The sequence below is a fragment of the Parus major genome, chromosome 1A, assembly GCF_001522545.3.
Source record: "Parus major isolate Abel chromosome 1A, Parus_major1.1, whole genome shotgun sequence".
In the NCBI taxonomy this organism is placed as follows: Eukaryota; Metazoa; Chordata; class Aves; order Passeriformes; family Paridae; genus Parus; species Parus major.
In genome coordinates this window covers 57,050,087-57,069,172 of record NC_031773.1, presented here as the reverse complement: position 1 = coordinate 57,069,172, position 19,086 = coordinate 57,050,087, and the positions used below count along the sequence as shown (strand labels likewise).

At 40.4% G+C, this 19,086-nt stretch overlaps 1 protein-coding gene across 4 annotated transcripts in view; it reads right to left on the bottom strand.

Moving 5' to 3' along the window:
• Positions 1–19,086, bottom strand: part of ITPR2 (inositol 1,4,5-trisphosphate receptor type 2) — a 241,806-nt gene that overhangs the window by 168,599 nt on the left and 54,121 nt on the right. For 3 of the 4 annotated variants that reach the window (XM_015628084.3, XM_033514205.1, XM_033514206.1), the window contains 7 exons: positions 16,297–16,341; positions 7,414–7,568; positions 5,929–6,028; positions 5,648–5,808; positions 3,328–3,469; positions 2,438–2,596; positions 1,393–1,565 (listed from right to left, as the gene is read on the bottom strand). In XM_015628084.3, coding sequence (XP_015483570.1) covers positions 1,393–1,565; positions 2,438–2,596; positions 3,328–3,469; positions 5,648–5,808; positions 5,929–6,028; positions 7,414–7,568; positions 16,297–16,341 — 935 coding nt within the window. The remainder of the gene's footprint in view (positions 1–1,392; positions 1,566–2,437; positions 2,597–3,327; positions 3,470–5,647; positions 5,809–5,928; positions 6,029–7,413; positions 7,569–16,296; positions 16,342–19,086) is intronic. The other variant, XM_015628085.3, reaches the window with a different exon arrangement.

Here is a 19,086-nt window from a genome sequence, read left to right as displayed (position 1 = left end):
CCATCCAAGGATCCAACAGTTTGAACCTCTAGAACAGACCACAGTCATCACTAAATCTGGGAACTGTAGTGGGTGAGTACAGACAGCATTTTCAGGGTAGATTTAGGAAAAAGTCTACCCATAACTGAAATTAAGCTTTGTGACAACTGGTAATTAAAAGTGCATAGCAATCACAAAGTTAAAATTAAGCAAACAGCACATAATTACATGGAATTCTGGGGAAGTCACCTGGTTGGAGCCAAAACTCAGGAAGGTTTTTAATTTTGTAGCTCATGTGTTTTAGAACAGAATGCCACAATTCTCACTCATCCCAACACTCCTGAGAAAATCTACAAGACTCTCCATGAAAATCAGTATCAAAATCAAGTCTTTACTGTTCAGATTACACAATTCTGACAAGGGGCAATTTTGAAACATTTATTGCTCCTGAATTCTTCAAAGTGGATACAGAGCAATTGCATGAAGTGCTTGTGGCATAAATTCCATTACATCCTCCACCACAAGAAAACACAATGTGCAATTTTCAATAAACAAACCCTTCAGAGACAGAGCTGATCTTGTGATTTCCTCTTCATATTGACCAAGCCCAGCCCAGCTGAGCATGGGAGAGGCAATGAGCTTACAGAGTGAGACAAACAGGCATACTGAAAATAACTGAGGCAGTGAAGCAGCAAGGCCCTGAGCAATATCCTTAATGGCTACCTGGTATTCACAATAACAGAAGACAATATTTGGCCTTCAATATGTTCATTTCTTATATTTGTATTACTTTGCTAATTTTACAACTGAAAACCCAAAAATAAAGAGATTTTTCCATTTAAAAATAAAGAAATTAATTCCTTTTATATTCTGACCTGAAGCTTATAAAAAAAATAATCAGCTGAATAAAGTTCAAGGCCAGAAATTTTAATTCGGAATAAAATCTGGTCTAGGACACAGGTTTATGGGATCTTCACTGTCCTAGGCCCTTTTCAGGTCTGACCTGGAATCAGAACCTGCAGGAAAACTGATATTAATAAAAGCTTAGAAAAATTGACATGTGTGTATAATTTACACCAGGATTAATAACAGGGGAACCAACACAAATGGCAGTTTCACAGAGGAACTGCAGAGCTGGGAGAAATTAAACTTTCTCTTCATTTCTCTTTGCCCCAGTCAAAACTGAGACCAAATTTTCAAAGTTGTCCTGTAAAGTATAAGCCCTCTTTTCAGTAAGCTCTAGTTTTAAAATGTGGATATGGGTAAATTCCAAGAATTACAGGTAGGTCTAATATTTTCTGTACAGGTGGGGTTTTTCTCTGCCAGGTCAAAACAGGGAGAAAGAGACATCAAAGCAATGAATAGCATGTAATTCACAGCTACTGGAAAAATGCTACATGGACCACTTCAAACCTTGGCTCTCGATTTCTCCTGAGTAAATTCACAAATGTCTCTATTTCTTTAGCCGTGATGTGTTTCTCTAGCAGTTTTCTGTTGTTGTGCAACAAAGCTGTGATGGTGTCTTCTGCCAGAATATCATAACCAATCTGGGACTGCATGACGCAGAAGTTCTTAGCAATATATTCCTAAAAAAAGGAGAAATTCCCATGATGACCTGCTGAGCAGTAATGTTTTCTCTTGTAGAACCAGAGGCATGCAGCTCAGATAACAATCAAAATAACGCTCAAAACTTTCCTCTCTGAACTGGCCTGAACAAAAGAACTTCTGAACAACTCAAATGTGTACCCTGAGAAACAGATTCCATATTAGGGATGACTAACTCTTCTTATTCTTTCATAAACCAAAGGAATGAGTCCATGAAAATACATCCAAAATTCAAGAAATAGCAACCTCTTTTTTTTTTTAAAAAAAAAAAAAGAGAAAAACTGGAAGGTTTTTATAATGTTTAAGAAGATTTTTTCTTGAGTATTCCCTCTTTTTCTCTCCCTTCAGGACAGAAATATTTTTGTGAAACACTGAAATGAAAACAAAGAAGCCACACAGCAGTTCAGGCTTTTATCTCCAGTCCCTTCAGTCCATGCTCTGAAATACCTCTTGTTCACAGGAAGTCTCCAGCAATGGGAAATCAGGCTACCTGATATAACAACCTTTGCTCTGACTCACTGCCATCCCTCTACAAATATTTAAGCAAGAGAAGCAGACAGCTTTACAGATTTCCCACTTCACAATCCAGGCTCCAAGAACATATTTTTAATAACAGAAAGCTCATGAATGAAGCAGTGAACCCCAGTCTCAGTCTGAGCCTGCAAATGTACAAAGTGAACCTGTGATATTCATTGTTGAACTTTCAAGTCACACACTACTAAACTACACACACAAAAAAAAAAGGCCTTTGCCCATTACCACAGAATCTCACTTGTAAGTGCAGAGAGCCATGTCAAACCCAGGACATATAATTATAGAAATCAGGAGGAAAATTATTCTCAATACCACTGACCTGGTTCTTCCTGTAGTCCTGTTGGGAGTGTCTTAGAACCCTGTAACATAATCTCAGCATGTATTTGTAGGGAGCATATCTCTGGTCACCCAGGTCTTCAAGCCTCAGCATTGACCCTTCACCTTTGTCCTTAAAAGGAGCTTTGAGGATGCCAAATATCTGTTCAAAATCAAAATCACTGAGAGTGAAAACCAGTTCCAGATTTCTGCTGAACTTAGAACAGTCAATGGAAATGTCCTCTGACAGGATCAGTACAACAGCCTTGACTAAACACAAGTGGGGACATCACAGAGACACAGGGACATCACAGCTTTATGCATTTGGGGTTAGCTTTACATTTCCCACCAACTCGATTGACATTGACTCTTTACTATCCCCAACTTTAAATAGTTTTAGTTACACATCTTAAATGTGGATAATTTAATGATGAAAAAGGAGGACAATGCTTCCTGCTATCCAGTTTCATCCTTTTCCCTTTTTTTAAAATTTCTTTCCATTGGCTTCTCAAAACAGACATTAATTTTATTTACTTGCAAGTTTGCCCTCATGCAAACAAAGTCAGAGCTCCAGAGGGCCACTATGTGGGGAACACTTGCAGGACTGGGACCATGTTCCATGTTTGTCTCAAATTTTGTGAACAACTTGCTCTCAAACATGATCTTAATCAGAATCACATGAAATTAAGAGCCCTCTACAGCCCCTTGTGCTTGACTCTGATTTAGGGACCAAGAGATGAGCTTTGACCAAGTAGTGTCATTTATACCCAATCCAACCACACACAAACCCAGCCTGGCATAAGCCAAGTTACCCAAAAATAACTTTTTCTCACATCACTCTCTCCTACAATCTGTTTGCATATACAGTTAAGTTATTAACACAGTAAGACATACCTGAGCCAATATATTTTGCTCTCTCATTAATTTCTGCCGTTCCCGGTTTGGCTTGGTAATGATCACATCCAAAACTTCTTGCCCATTATTGGGCACATCAGCAACAAAGAAAATGAGATCTTCCAGTAGCTTGGTTACAAACCTAGAAAGAATAGACAAATCATTATTATAAACATGTCTCTCAACACTTGCTAGGATTCATTAAGAATGAAAATCACATTTAATCGCATTAAGCTTTACCTGGCACAATGGAACTTCCACACTGCAAAGTTAAGTTTGACATGTACTTAAGGATTCCAAGCCTTGGTTCAGCAGAAGCTTAAATCAATCACAAGGCTGTTTACCAAGGCATTAAACAACAACCAGAGAGAAAACAAGAGAAAAATACAGTCTTCTGGATTGATACACAGTATTCAGAAACCCAAAATCTATACCAGTTGGCCTCAAGGCCCAGGAACAGTAAACAGAAACTTCCACAGCCTAGCAAGGATTTTTGTACTTTATTATGGGTCCATGATGGACTCACTAGAAGAATAAAAGCATTCTGCCACTACTGACCTATGAAACTGTTTCATATATATGCTTTTTCATATATATATTCATATGTAACTGCTTTCCTATATATACTGACCCAAGAAACTGCATTTGTTTCACCCTTTGCTAAAGAAAAGATTGTCAGAAGCAGGTGCTAAAAAAAAACAGAGGCAGTAGTGATTCCTTCTCTCCCACTTTCAGAAAATGCAAAAAGACAAAATATAAATGGGGAAAAAAAAGAAAACAAAGTCATCATTGCCTCCTTGCTACTAACACCTTGCCAGGCATGCAGTAAGAAACACAGATGTCCACAAATTTCAAAGAATATCCCTTAAGAGCACCAGCAATCTTTTACATGAAAACTCAGCATCATCTCAATTTGGCCAATGTCTAGTCTATAACTAACAAATCTGCCAGCTATGAGAGAGGCAGGAAGATCCCCAAGAGATTTTCAGTCATCTGTGGGATCCAGACACAAAGTTACCATTATCCACAAGTGAGCTGGGCTGCTCACCTAAACCCTCTGAGTGAGCTTTAGCTCTAAAAGCCTCAGCTCCCTGGAAGAAAACAGCAAGGTGTATGTCACCTCCACAAAATAAAGTAGAAAAGGCAACTGTAGGATGAAATAATCATGAATAAACTGTTAGGACTCCCACTTCTCTGTGCTAGAAGGTGATAAAGCAGGAAAAATATTATTTGGGGGGTTTTCCAAAAGGCAATCACAAGAACAAACAAATAATGGTACTGCTGTGAAGCAGCTCTGAAACATTTCACATGTTTGTTGTACCGTTCGGTCAACATAAAGACCTGACAATACTGACAGTGGCACAAGGTTCATACAGGGACATCCCACCTGGACAGTGTTGTATCCCTCTATGGGTCAACTTCATCATGAAATGGCCCCACAGCTTTTCAAGAGTGAGTCCCAACACCCAGGCCATTAAAAATCTGCCTGTTAAGATATTAAACTATCTGGTCTAATTGTTATTGGAAACTGACTGCAAAAATTCAGTTTCATCACCAAAAATTAACATTTTCAGAAAAAAAGAAAAGCTGCATATGATGTATTACAGTTATGAATTCACACTGCCAGAGATGATGTCTTATATTCAGTTAAACCACAGGCAGCTGAAGACAAATAGTGAACTACATCACTGGCAGCAGAATATATCTGGCTACAATGTACAACAAATGTACAACAAAATCCCTTGATTCAGGGGTGGGTGTGAGAAGCAGACATTCTAATAGTGCCGCAGAAGAAATGGGAATGAACACCAAAATTATGTAAAATAGAAAGAACTGAGAAAAATAGAAATGAGAAAGCAAAAGGATCCCTGGAGCAGCTTCTCAGACACACTGAGACCTCCTTCCAAGGTTTTTGAAGATTTGCAGTGTGGTGAACTTTAAGCAAGTCAAGAGCCCTGCAGTGCTGCTTTCCTGTACATGAGAATCAGATGCAATGCACCCTCACATTACAGCTCAGAAGGAGATTATCAAAGGAAATCCAGACAAAGACATTTGCCCAGGGAACTACCCATTTATTTATGTGGGCAGTGAGCTAGGGAGGTGCTGTTTACCCCCCTTTTACACAGGAGATACACAGATCAGCCTGAGGTACAGCAAGGATGCTCTGACAGAGGTGGAATCTAACCCCAGGCTGGCACTCTCAGAACTGAAGTGTCCTCTCCCAGTTACCTCTGTCCATGTGGATATCACCTACCCATGCCTGTGTTATCATGAGTAACCAAACACCGGTTTAGCAGGGGAAAAATTAAAACTCACTAACCTCCTTTCATTTTGGGTTATTGTTCCATTCTCCAGCTTTTTAACAGTTGATGCTAAAACCTTGTTGGCATCGTTGGCGAAGTCCAAGTCTCTGACCTCAGACAGAGGAACTGATACAATGGCGAAAGCTTCCTTGTCCTCTTTGGTCTGGCACGTCCCAATCTGCAATAGGTTTTGGTTTAAAGTGGGTGAGCAATGCTCTTACCTTTATCCTAGTTATTATGCACATTTCATAGGTTAGAAGTGAGACAGCTTCAGGAGTGAGTTTGGGATTTTGTTTACCTTTAACATCACTGGCCTCTCTTCCTCAGTGTCTATCGGGATGCTGGTGCTGGTGACCCAAGTGTTGGTGCACAAGTGCCTCAGTCGGACATAGGAGTTCCTAAAGAGGGACAGAGCAAACAGCAGCTGAGATGGATCAGTCCTGAGCCCACGTGGGCAAGTGGATGCCCTGCAACACCTGCCTGTGGCATGAGGCTGGAGCCACACCAGCCACTGCAACAAAAGGGGAAGGTGGACCTAAAAGACACTTGAGTACCCTTTTCCTTTGACTCTTTCTTTCTCACCCAGAGCAGAGCTGCAACAAGAACTGACAGCATCTTGGGATTATGCAGAATGCTGGGTTTAAGTATTTATGTAAGTCTAGGAGTAAAATATTCTTTAAAGAAAAAAAACCACTATAAGGAAGATGTTATAAAATCCCATCTGAACAGAAATACATTTCATGAATAAACCCAATTCTTTTATTATTTTCTTATTCTGCAGAATAACGAACCCTTTTAAGCTGTGACAGCACAAAAGCCAGAAAGTAAAGCTGACCGTGGTTTCACAGCTTCATCATAATGATCTGCAAACCCTTGTTCCACAGCAAGCATTTACAGTACCAGTTCTCAACTGAAAATCAAGTGAACAAAGAGCAGATATGAGATCCTTCTAAATTCTTTCCATATGATAATCTGTGGTATTATCAAAAAGCAGAGCTGAGAAATCAATTACAATTTTAACTCTGAATTTTACTTTTGAAATATATTCACTGTGGTCTCCATTCACGCTCTCCCTTTCATGCTGATGGGCTTTTGAGTATTCCAGTAAGCAAATTATCTAGCAGAACTTAGCATAGCAAACACACTTCAAAGTCACATACATCAGTATTTGTGGGTACCCAGCTTTAAAATCCACCCTCATAACAACCAGCCCCAAGTGTCTACAAGCCCATTCAGTCACAGCCAACACTGTGTGACTTATCTAACCAATCTCAGCTATGCTACACAGCTAAAATTTCAAATATTGATAATTAAAACCCAGAAGCCACTTGCTGAACACATTTGAATAACAAATGAGCTTAGTGGCATCATGATCTGTCAGGGAAACAGAAGCCCAGCTCACCCCACACATTATTTTGTTGGGAACAATTCAGTTAAATCTATTAAAAGTACTTTTTTTTTTTTTTCAAACAGTGCACAGAGCTCAATTCTATCCTCACACAGATTTGTGCAATATTTAGACTATTATTTTTTCTCTTCACAGACTCTAAGTGTCACTTGTTTTATCCTTATAATTATTTTACCCAGTCACAGCAGCAGTATCATGTTTTATACATCCCTTATTTATCCATGAACACTCCTCAAATTTTAACAGAAGGATAATACTTGCTCATGTTTGACTTTTTCTGCTTTACTCACCAGCATAATGCCAGGAAGAAACCCTGTCAATGCAGCACTATTTTTTGCCCTTTTTTCATTTCTTTTTTTTTTTTTTTTATTTTACCTTGGAACCAGGCAATCAGCTCTCTGAAGGGTGGTAGCATCCAGTTCAAAGAGAGATGCAATGTCATTTCCATGTGGCACAGAGACCAAAGTATACATAATCTTCTCCCCTGCCTGGCGTTTCTTCTTTGAAGCAGGAAGGTCGCCGTCTCTCTGCTGATTAGGCACAAGGGTTATTTGCTTGCATCAGGCCCCATTAGAATTCTTCAATTACCTTGCAGACAAGTAATACATTTCAATTGGATGATTTTTTATTAATTTTAATTTTTTAATTTAATTTTTTTTTCCCTTCTAGCAAGACTCTACCATGACTGGCTTCGGAGTAACACAAAGGATGCACTTTGCTCCATGGGGTCTCAGGCAGTCATTAGAACAACAGCAGGCCACGAGCTACAGAGGCACTGCAGCACTGGATATGCTTTACTTGACACCTACAGCTTCAAAAAAACCTTCAGTAGTTGCAGACCCCTCACTCCCAGTCGACGCGGCTACACAGTGCTGGTCTGGAAAGGGCCACATTTGAAAGAAGAGAATTAATGAAAATTAGATTTTTATTTTATTTTTTTCTTTTTAAGACAAGGAGAGGACTTAAAAAGTAAGCAATTTGCCTAAATCCATTGTTGTTTTATGTAAGTCTGATGGCTTTTTCCTCTCAGATGGTAGAACCAAGGCAGCACACTTTCAGAGAATAATGGAATTATTTAAGTTGGAAAAGGCCTCCAAGATCATCGAGTCCAGCCTTTGACCAATCACCACCTCGTAAACCAGCAAGCCACATCCATTTGTTTCTGGGCACCTCCAGGGAGGGGACTCCATCACCTCCCTGGGCAGCTCCTTCCAATGCCTGTCAGACCTTTCCAAGAAGAAATTATTCCTGATGCCCAACCTGAACCTCCCCTGGAACATTTCCTCTTGTCCTGTGCATACTTTCCAAACAGCAAGAGCCAGAACATCAGTTCCATCAGGACCAGCTTGTCATGGGAAGGGGGACAGGTAAAACCCCAGCTGGATTGCATTACAAATCTCAGCACAGGCTGATAACACACTCAAGGCTGGGTCCAACCCAGGTGTGATTTTACCGCTGTGATTTTACCCTCTGCAAAGGCAGGAGTTGTTCCCCTCGAGGGACAGAGTTACTCAAACAAGGCACGTGAGCTAAGGTGGGATCTTCCTCCCACCACCTGCTGAGACTCCATAGGAATTTTGTGACCCTGCAGCATCACCCTGTATCTTCAGTCACCTCCATACCTTTGCCTAATGACTCCAAGTGCCACCTTCCCTGAGAACAATTCTTGGCTTGATGGAGTCATTTGGAATCTGTGCCTGTAACCATGCAGCAACCAACAGAATTACTGGTGTGAGTAAAAGCTGCTCCTCTGGGGTGCTAAACTACACATCTTACAGAAGACTGATAACCAATTAAGAGATTGGCAGCCCAGGGCCCTTCATGTACACAAAATACATCACAGAGGGAGAGGAGAAGAGGAATGAGTAAAGTCAAAAGAAAAAAAATCCAACCCTGGAAGCATGAAACGCTATTATAATGATTTACAATACAACACTAAGGAAGAGCTGTACAATGCAAAAGGCCAGGCTGTACTTGGTTTGCATTAGTAGCTTGATTAAAAACAAACTGTAAGGGGTAATCAAGGGCAAAGCTTTGATTATCCATATTGCCAATTGTGATTAAATAACAAAATCAAGGATGAGTGAAATTGTGGAAGAAAGGGTTAGTTATCAACTCATTTCAAGGCACTTTTTGAATCCTTCCAAAACATCCATTTTTTCATTACCAAGCTTACAAAATGTCAGCTTTCCATCCCATGACATCTATCAGGGATGGAGAGAACAGAAAAAAAAATACAGAAAGAAATTTTTCTTAAGTTCCTCTACTCATTAGAGTAGTGCCACAAGTGTTTGAGAGGAAGGCTTGCTAAAGACAGACCAACCATGTCCTGTGACTTGCACAAGAGTAAACTCATCAGACAGTCCCCGCATCCTCCTGTATCTCATTCCCAAAAATACTACAGAAAAATGCACAAAAAATTTAACCTATATGCAAAGATTGAGAAAATAGAAAATTGCTTTTGTGATTTCCATACATATTTTGTTTTACATACTCGTGGTGAGACACAAACCGAAAAGGCACAGAAACAATAAAAAAATCCTTCTGAGAGCCTAACAGGTGTGAGTCAGAGTCTAATATTAAATGAAAAACTACTTCCTACACTTCATAACAAAACAGAAAACTGGAAATTCAGTTTAAAATTCAAGAGCTCTGTAAAGGGATGACTAGTGCAGCATAGTTTAGAACAGCATCCAAATATTTTGATTCCACAACTTACATCCAAATCTAGTCAGGGCTGCCCAGAAACTACCCACTTCCCTATAATTTCCAGACTGAAATGACTGGTATACAAAGAGGCAGGACACTTCATAATTGTATGGTTTTCTTTTTATCCTAGGATTCTGGGAAAAATACAGACCAAAATGTGAAATCATATGGGAAGGGAACATGGACAGGACACCTGACTCAGATTGGGCAAAGGGATATTCCCCACTAAGGAATACCATAACTAGTGTACAAACTGGCTGAGCTGGCAGGAGGCAGAGTCAAAGGCAGGCCTCCTGGGCTTTAGCAGTTCACACCAACCATTAGCTCTGTGGAGAAGTTCACCCAGCAGTTTGGGGCTGGCCTTGCCCACTCCCTGGTGCCCCCAATAGTTGCACTGATCCAGTTAAGCAATGGAATTGGCTCACCAGCCCTAAATCCCACCAACCAGGATCAGCAGCTGGAAGACATAGGAGCAAGATGTGGTTTTTACCCTAAAAAGAAATTCAGCACAGGGCAAGACAGTGCCTGCAATGCTGCTAACTGCAATGCCAAGCTTAGCTGAGCAAAATCAGACCTGCATGAGAGCTTTACAGCAGTTCCAGGATGAACTCCCCCACAAGCCTCAGAGCTCTCCTTACAGCATTACTTTAGAACCTGAATCTCACAACTCAGCCTGGGTTATGGGAGTTAAGCACTACTCATGGAAAAAAAAATCTAACAAGAAGTGACCCCCCCACCTGACAGCTCTGGAAACAAGTTACATACAAGGGGTACATGAGAGACAGCAGTGCTGCCATTACATAAGAACAAACATGGATTTGTATCTATGTCTCAGTTTATGTCCCAGTGCACGTGCACATGCCTGTGTGGGAGAGAGAGAATGCACAGACACTTGCATACATAAAGCTTCTCACGATAAATTAAATTTAGTAAGCTGCCGTGAGAATCCACACTTAACCCAGCCATTATTGAATCAGCAGATGAATCCACGTGAAGATGTGGAAAGAAGTGAAAGTACTAGGCTAGTTTAAATTAATTAGACAATAGCTCAGGAGAAGCACTGCATTCCTAAGCAGATGAAAACAAGTTGACATTTGCTCAGGTAGAAACTGGCATATGAGCAGATGCAGCCAGCAAAACTAGATTCAATTAAGAGAAAAGAAGAAAAGAACTGCAAAGAAACTCAAATGCTGAGAGAAGAAAATTCAACTTAAAGCAGTGTGAAGAGAAAGCCAATGGAACAGTTTCAGAGATGTTGGCGATGTGGTCAGTGACAGCCAAGGAAATCACTCCCAAGACTTAATAAAAAAACAAAAACAAAAACAAAAAAAAAAAAAACAACAAAAAAAACCCCCCAAAAAAAACCCCAGGTAAATTACATGCCAGGAGTATAAAGAACTGTGGGTAAAACAGTATTACCAAATAGTACATTCCTAGGAGGAAAATGTATATAACTTTGATTGTCCCAAACAACAACAAACTAGCAACAGGCTTTCACAAATCACATCAGACACACATCCAAGATGAGGAAGGTGTAATCACTTCATTCTTGTGCACTGGTTAAATCACTCATGAGGATGAAAGAGACACACATTCAGTTCTGCTTCTGCCCGGTAGGAGTTGGACCCACACCTTCCAAATAACCCAGTGTAAGTACCAATGGTACAAGGAGCAGAGTCAGCTCCTTCAGCCTAAGGAAACCTCAGTGTGCACTGACACAGAGGGCTGTGAGCCCCCAGCCTTATTCTGCAGCTGCAAAGCTCAGTAATCACATCCAGGAAGGGGAACAGAGCAAACCCCCACAACACAGCCAGGGCACTTCTCCAGGTGGGACCCACCCAGGGAAGCAAAGACTGAACATTGAAAAAAGGAATCCCAAGTAGTGAGAAAAATCACCATTTTGGTGAGAAGGGGAAATATTGATCCAGGCCCACAGCAAAGTCTGTAACTCCTGGGCTAACACCACTGATTTATAGTGCATCATGGTTTAAAAAGAAGCTTAAAGAGAAAAAAAACCCACAGACATACTGCTGCCAGGTGGAGGGCAAATGTAAGAAGAGACAAATCCCATGTTGGAATCAGTGACAAAATAATCAGGCCCAGCCAGATTTGTCTTCCTTGAGACTTACAGCCCAGAAGAAAACCCTTTTCACAGCTCTTAATAGAATTTGTTACTAATCGCTACCTATCCCAAACATTCCTTATTTAACTCAACTGGGCATCATACCTAAAATTCAAGACATTTACATGGAGTTTTGCTTACAGAAGGACCTTAATTTCAACTGCAAAAGTAGTACAATAACAGGACAGACCTAAAATACTTTTTCTTTTAAAACCCGATCTACAATTCCAATTGCTGAAGATACCTCTTGTGGCATAGAGACAGACAAGGATAATGCCCTGCTCCTGAATGAATACATTACGCTGCACTACAGATTTCAGCAGAAATTAAATTTAATAACAGCCAGAGTTCTGAAAATGCCTGTTGAATCCAGAGCAATGTGGTATCTCAATATATTAACCCAGTTTAGGAGGCTCTTGCAAACCAGCATTTTCACAGAGTAGTAACGTGAGCAGAACTCCATAGGTTAGATTATTTTAAAAATTCTTTATAAGAAGAAAATGGAGTAAATGAATGGCCAGCCTTGCTCCTGCCTGCTAGGAGCCCTGGCAGACAGCACAGCAGTTAGCCTCCTGTAACACCTTCACTGTTGACTCATTTGTGAGTCATCACATTTTTAGCAGAGACATCACGTTGCAATCCTGTTGTTAGGAGCCAGAGACATTCTGTAAGAAACAATGTATGCACTTCCAGAGCTGATTCAGACCTGTGTGCAACAGCAGAATAATAATAATGTGCTGGCATCTGTGTCTCCCCTTCTCCCCCAGCCTCCCCAGTGGTCTGACTGCTGGCTTTTTATAAGCTGCCATTTTTGAGCTGATGTTTTTTCAAGTCTATTCCATTTGTTTAAACTACATCACCCATATAAAATATATAATTCAATAAAATTCATTCCTGGGAGGTAAAATAAAATATTTAAAAAAAAATAAAATAATTTACAGTTTATCTGAAAAAAAATATCTCCTGGGTTGGCAGCAAGAAGGAAAAGTTAGAATTGCAGAATATTGGGAATTCATAAAGATAGATAAACAGAAGTCAAAGGAGATACATGAAATTGCACCTGGCAGCCCACGGTAGAACTGCCCAACTTCTTTACAAGATTAGTAAGTGCATATCAGCCTCAGTCCTAACAAAAATTTCAACAATAAAAGGCAGATTGCAGCTGGTTAGAATTAGCCCTCTCATGAAAATGCAGACAAATGGAGATAAGGTACCCATGCAATGTCAGCTTTTAACACAAAGGCACTAACAAATGCCAGGTTCCCAGCTGCTCCTGACATTCCCCTGACATTTGTAGCATTCTTCTTGATACTGTACATTTCAGTCCTCAGAAAAAGCATATTAATTTTCAGCATAAAAAAACACCAATTTTCAGTTTAGTGGGAGCTGTAACACAGAGCACTGCATTTTGATACATGATACACTACAACCTGCTGGACTTTAAGAGAGGAAGATTTTTTTTTTTTATAAGACCCTTAAATCACAAAAAAAGTATTCCCATTTAAAAAAAAAAAAAATCTTCTGGAGCTTAGATGTGGGAATATTAATCAACTCATTTTAAGGCCAAAATTTGCCAGAATAAAAAGCAGTGCTTCACAAGACAATTTGGCTGGATTGTCAAGAAGCAGCTCATAAACAAGCAATGAACCTCAGTCGAAACGTACCTTTAATGCTTGAGAACAGAAGTCCTGGTGACTTCCAGTAACATTTATATTCTCTGGAGCCAAAACCCTTTCAGACTCTGGAGTCACTTAAGGCAAGGCAGAAAAGATATGCTTAGGCAGAACCTCAGTGTCTGTGCCCACTGCTGCATCATGTAAAACCCTTCTCCATTGCTGCTTCCCAAAATCCAGTTGCCTGAGCAACTGGGATCAGGCCTTGTAAACCAGGTCCTGAACGTGCACACGCAGCCCCAGCCCACGCTGGGGTGTTCAGGGTTGGCACAGAGTGCACAGATGGCTGTGTTGCCTTCAAAACTCAGACAACAGAGAAGGAGCTGCCACCCTTTAATCCAACAGCCCAGTAAGAAGAGTCTCAGGATGGGCCAGGCTGAAGGGGCCACAGTGGGTCAGACATCTCCCTGCTCCAGCAGAGCCATCCCAGGACACACAGCACAGGATTGTGTCCAGACAGCTCTGGAATATTCCCAGTGAAGGAGACTCACCCTCTCTGGGCAACCTGTGGAAGTTTTTCCTCCTGCCCAGGTATAATTTCAGGGATCAGTCCCTGCCCGTTCCTCTGGTGCCATTGCTGGGCCCCTGGAGCAGAGCCTGGGCCCTGCTCTGAGCCCTCCCTGCTCACAGGGACACCCAGGGCTGAGGGCCCCTCTCAGCTGGGGCTCCTCTCGAGGCTGGACAGCCCCAGCTCCCTCAGCCTTTCCCTGTCAGAGATGCTCCAGGCCCTAAATCATCTCTGCAGCCTCTGCTGGCCCCGCTCCAGGAGCTCCCTGTCCCTCCTGTGCTGAGGAGCCCAGGGCTGGACACAGCTCTCCAGATGTGCCTGGCAGGGCTGGGCAGAGGGGCAGCATCACTCCCTGAGCTGCTGACACTGCTCTTCCCAGTGGAAGAGCAATGCCCTTCTTGACCACAAGGGCACAGACTACAGGGTTCAGCCCTTGTGGCCACAAAGATTGGTTTATTCATCTCCCATTTCCCTGCTACTCAGACTTCAAACTTCACTTCAAACTCCCCCCTCCAGATTTACTTCATGGGCTGTATTTCAAATTTGATTGTTCCAAGATGGAAAAGAAGATGCCTCTGCAGTGAGCCAGTTAGGCAGTGACCAGGCAAAGGAAACACTAGATCATAACCACAGAGCAAGGAAAGCCTGTGTGTTCCAGGTTATGTGCTTGGATACAAGACCAGCATATCTGATCCTTAAAGAGCTCCAAATATTTTAAGATTCTTTCACTTTCAAGGGACAATTCAATACACTGCATCATTGTAACATGAAAGAAATTCCTGCACAGGGAAGTGAAGTTTCTCTATTTGGTTGGTCGAGGGCAGAATAAATGCTTAAATAGCCATTGCTGACTCATGGCATTTCCAAAAAGATTATAAAGGGGTGAAGGATCCAAAGGGATTTCTACCATGCTAATAGAGCCTGTAGGCTTGGATTTACATGGAGGTGCTACCAAAAATTGCTAGAAGTTCTTTTACAAAACATCTTTCACAAGAAAATGCTGACTGCATAAATTAAAATTTCCAGAGAGACATCAGTTTTGATCATCAATCAGCTTTGATTCTTTTTTTATTGGAAGTATTTCTCTAATGTGATTTATCTGGTCCGGAATTTTAGCTGAAACCAATAACTAGGAGGAAAAAACCAAACTAATAGTGAAGCCAACTTTAACATTCATGCTTGTGCCTTTGTCATCATCCAGTCCAGAGAATATTTAACTATTTAGATAAACTGAAATGGCTACAGAGGGAAAACCTACACCATAAATAAGTACAGTGTGGTACAGTGGGATTGGATCCTCAGTGACAAGGGCCTAACACCTACTCACCGGGGAATTCTAGAACTGATGTTGATTTCCATTCAAAAGCTCCAAAGGCCTCAAGTTTCATTCCAATACAAAAGAGAAACAACTGGTGAAACTTTTGTACTTTCATAGGAGAGAGTTCTCATTTCTCTAGGCAGCTTAGCTGTTATTGCAATATCACCACTAATGCCAAATATCAGTGAAGATGGAAAACCAATGTTGCCAACTCCTATGAAAGTCTCCATTTTTATTGAAATTGCAGTCCTCAAGGCATGTGATTATGTAAGAATCTTGGGTTTCATGTCATGAAAAATCAAAAATTTCTTCCCTCTGCAGAGAAAAACTTGAAAATGTGTCCTCTTAAAGAACAAAAGCCGGAAGGCAAGCAGAAAGAAATTAAATTGAAATTTTTTTTAAGAACTCAGCCTTTCCAAGGCTCAGTCTCATGAATTTGATGGAGGAAGGATTCTTTTCAGGAATATTTGTTGACTTAGTAACACTAAGATTCCCCCAAGGTTTTGACTTCACTTCCTTCACACACTATAGTCTCCATGTCTGGCCTTGCCTCATTAGTCAGAATTAGCTAAAATGCTCTTGATGCTGCACCAGGCAAAGGCTGTTGCCATGAAGTAACACATCTGAGCTGAGAAGAATGAATACATTTCATATCTGCAGTATGAAATGAGATAAAAAGCACAACAGCTTCAACTAATGTCACTATGATACAGAATTTGAATAAGTTTCTTATCATTTGCCTCAACATGGGGGAAAACTTTCTGAATTGCCAGTTCTGAGATGCATCCAACCTTACACAGGATGTGGAAAACAATCCCAGCAGCTGGAACACGTAAGGAAAAGGAAAGCTGTGAAGGGCTTCCATATGTCAGGATGTGCTAGGTTAAGGATATCCCCAGATTATATGCAACATATAAATTCCACTTACCAAAGCTTTTCCTTCATTATTACCTTCTGGGTAGTGTGGGTTAAGCTGGAAAAGAAAAGAAGTCAAATACTATCTTGATATCTTTCAGACATTTCATAACTGGGGGAGAGGGTTTGGTTCTGTTCTCTGTTACGTTTCCACCCTGCAATAGGAGAGTGGAGTTTTGGAAGCAGTGTGAGAATAAAAGACTTACTGCTTCAATTTCTGGCTAACTTAGCTGGCTCTGTCCTCACCTCTAGAAAGAGCATCCTGCAATCCAACTTGTTAACTCAAGAGGAATCTCAAATAATGAAACCCAAAAAGGATGATGAAGAAAGCACAGGTACTATTCTAAATGCGGCCAGTTACAGTCACCCACACACATGCACACACAATGACTTCCAGGACTGACCCTGGGCAGACAGATTGAGATAAAAAACTAATGTTCTCTATGTCTCCTGAGATTTTACAGAAGACAGTGAACTCAGAAACAACACATCTTTGAAATAGGAGTGACAATGCCACTAGAGAAAATTATTTAATTACACTGTGGTTCTGTCCCCATTATTAATGGGGATAATATTTTCTATGTTATATCAGAATTATCAAGTATTAATTAATATTAAATAGGAGAAGCTTGGATGAAAGATACTATACAATAATAAATTTGAAATATTACTATTTAACAGCTGTTTAATATCGTTGTACTTTTGACAAGGGAAATATGTAGCCTATAAGATGAGGGATTATGTAGGCAGATATATTCACAAATAAACAAAAACACACACACCCACTCAACTGGCTGCACATGAAACATTTCAGGATTTGATTTACACAAAGAAACAACTTTGCATCAATATTTACCAATATTTCCTGACACAGGATATGCCATCAAAGCTCTGAAAATTCTGAAGTGATATTATAAGTTATGTTTTTGTTCTTTTTTTCTTCAATTTTGTTCTTAGGCAATTACAGTGTGTATACATCTTACAGATGAGTACTGTCATTTTCTTGGCTTGCATTTGGCATTACCACTGTGGAAGAGTCAGAAGAGAGTTGCACAGGGCAAGATGCATGAATCCCAGTGGAACTTTTCAATATCACATTATCATACGTCTAACATTACACAGACAACTGTTGTGAAGAGATTTTGTTAAGTTGATAAGGCTTTTATTAAAAAATAATAATTTATATCCTGAACCCTCTCAAAATGCCCTCTCCACAACATGAGCCTGAAGAAAGCAGGCAAACTTTCAAATCTTTGTCAAATGCCTGAAAATACTTTCCCTATGTGTCACAACTTGATGTGGTAACACAGAAATGACCAATGGTTTATTCTGTCTCCATTTCATTTTTTTACATTAGCCACTGTGTTACCATTACACACCTAATTTGGAGAGCCTGCTTTCCTCCCTGTGCTGACACCTGTCTCAAATCTTGCATTTTGCTCCTCTCTGACATTGTCACATTCTCCCTACTCCAAGTCCCTCTTGCTATTGCTATAAAGCAACAGGAATGAGAGATGAACGCCAAAAAACATGTATGTAACTTTTTTCACATAGTTTTGGTTCCTTCTTATGATTCCACAGTTCTTTCAGCATGACATTTCTTCACCTGACACCTTAAGAAAATCGTGGTGTCCCATTTTTAGCAGCCAAGCTGAGCTCTCTGCCTTTGATCCCCCGTAAAGAAGAGAGAAAATTAGCAGGCAGTGCCCCTCAGTCCCAGACACACACCATGGCCTTCCAGCACAGGTGCAGAGAAGGCACAGAAAGGATAAATTTCTTTTCTGCCTTCAGATATTGCTGCTTGCAAGCAAGCAAGAAAAAGCCTGGGTCATCTTGAGCTTGTCACTAGACTTAGCACAGAAAACTTGACACTGAGGACTTCATCCTGCAGGTTTTCATTGAAGGGCTCAAGTGAATACAGTTGTCTACCCAGTATGAACTGAATTCTGATATCCTTCAGCTGTCTGCTTTCAACATAATGGTGATTAAAAAATTAAAAAATAAAAGTATATATATATATATATAAGTAACAAGAGAAATTAGGAGAATCTCCTTCCCTCAACACTTCTTGCTTTCTTGAAAAATGACTGAACAGACTTCCCTCAAACTTCCAAAACAGGAACTGTGGACTGAGGGTGATGGAGACAGAAGGCTCAGGTAAGAAATCACATACATCCTTAATGATGATTTTTCTTGCCCTGCTGGTACAGAAATAATAAAACCAAAAATATGTTGTTTAGAGAAAGTTTTGAGATGCTGACATTAAACCATAAACACAATGGAACCCAAGTTTTCAAGCTGACATCCACGGCCCCATTTTCAGCTCTGCTCAGCTGTTGCCACTTTGATTTTCATTTCAGCTGAGATAGTTGGTGCTGAGCGTTTCTAAAAAACAGACCAGTAGCTATTATCCCATGCTACATTCTCCAGGTAGAAGGGGCATAAATCATCTAGTGTTGTGTGTCATATTACACCTGTTCTGAGTCCCTTTCAATATGCCAGCCCAGAACGACCTAGGGACACAGTGACAGTCTCAGCACTCAGCACTCCAAAATCTATTGCTTTTTCTGATTTATGTTAAGATCACTTCCACATTCTTCAATAAACCACAAAACAAAAGAAGCCTTGAAAAGAACATTAATATGTTTATCTTGCTACTAATGAAATAAAGTAAAATTGTCTGCAGGTGTCTAGAAAGTAAGAATGCTATGCTAAAATAGGCCTCAATAAAGCTCAACAGTTTTCAAGCTTTTTTGTGTCATTGGATGTCTTGAAATTGCAATTTACTGAATTGTAGCTGAAA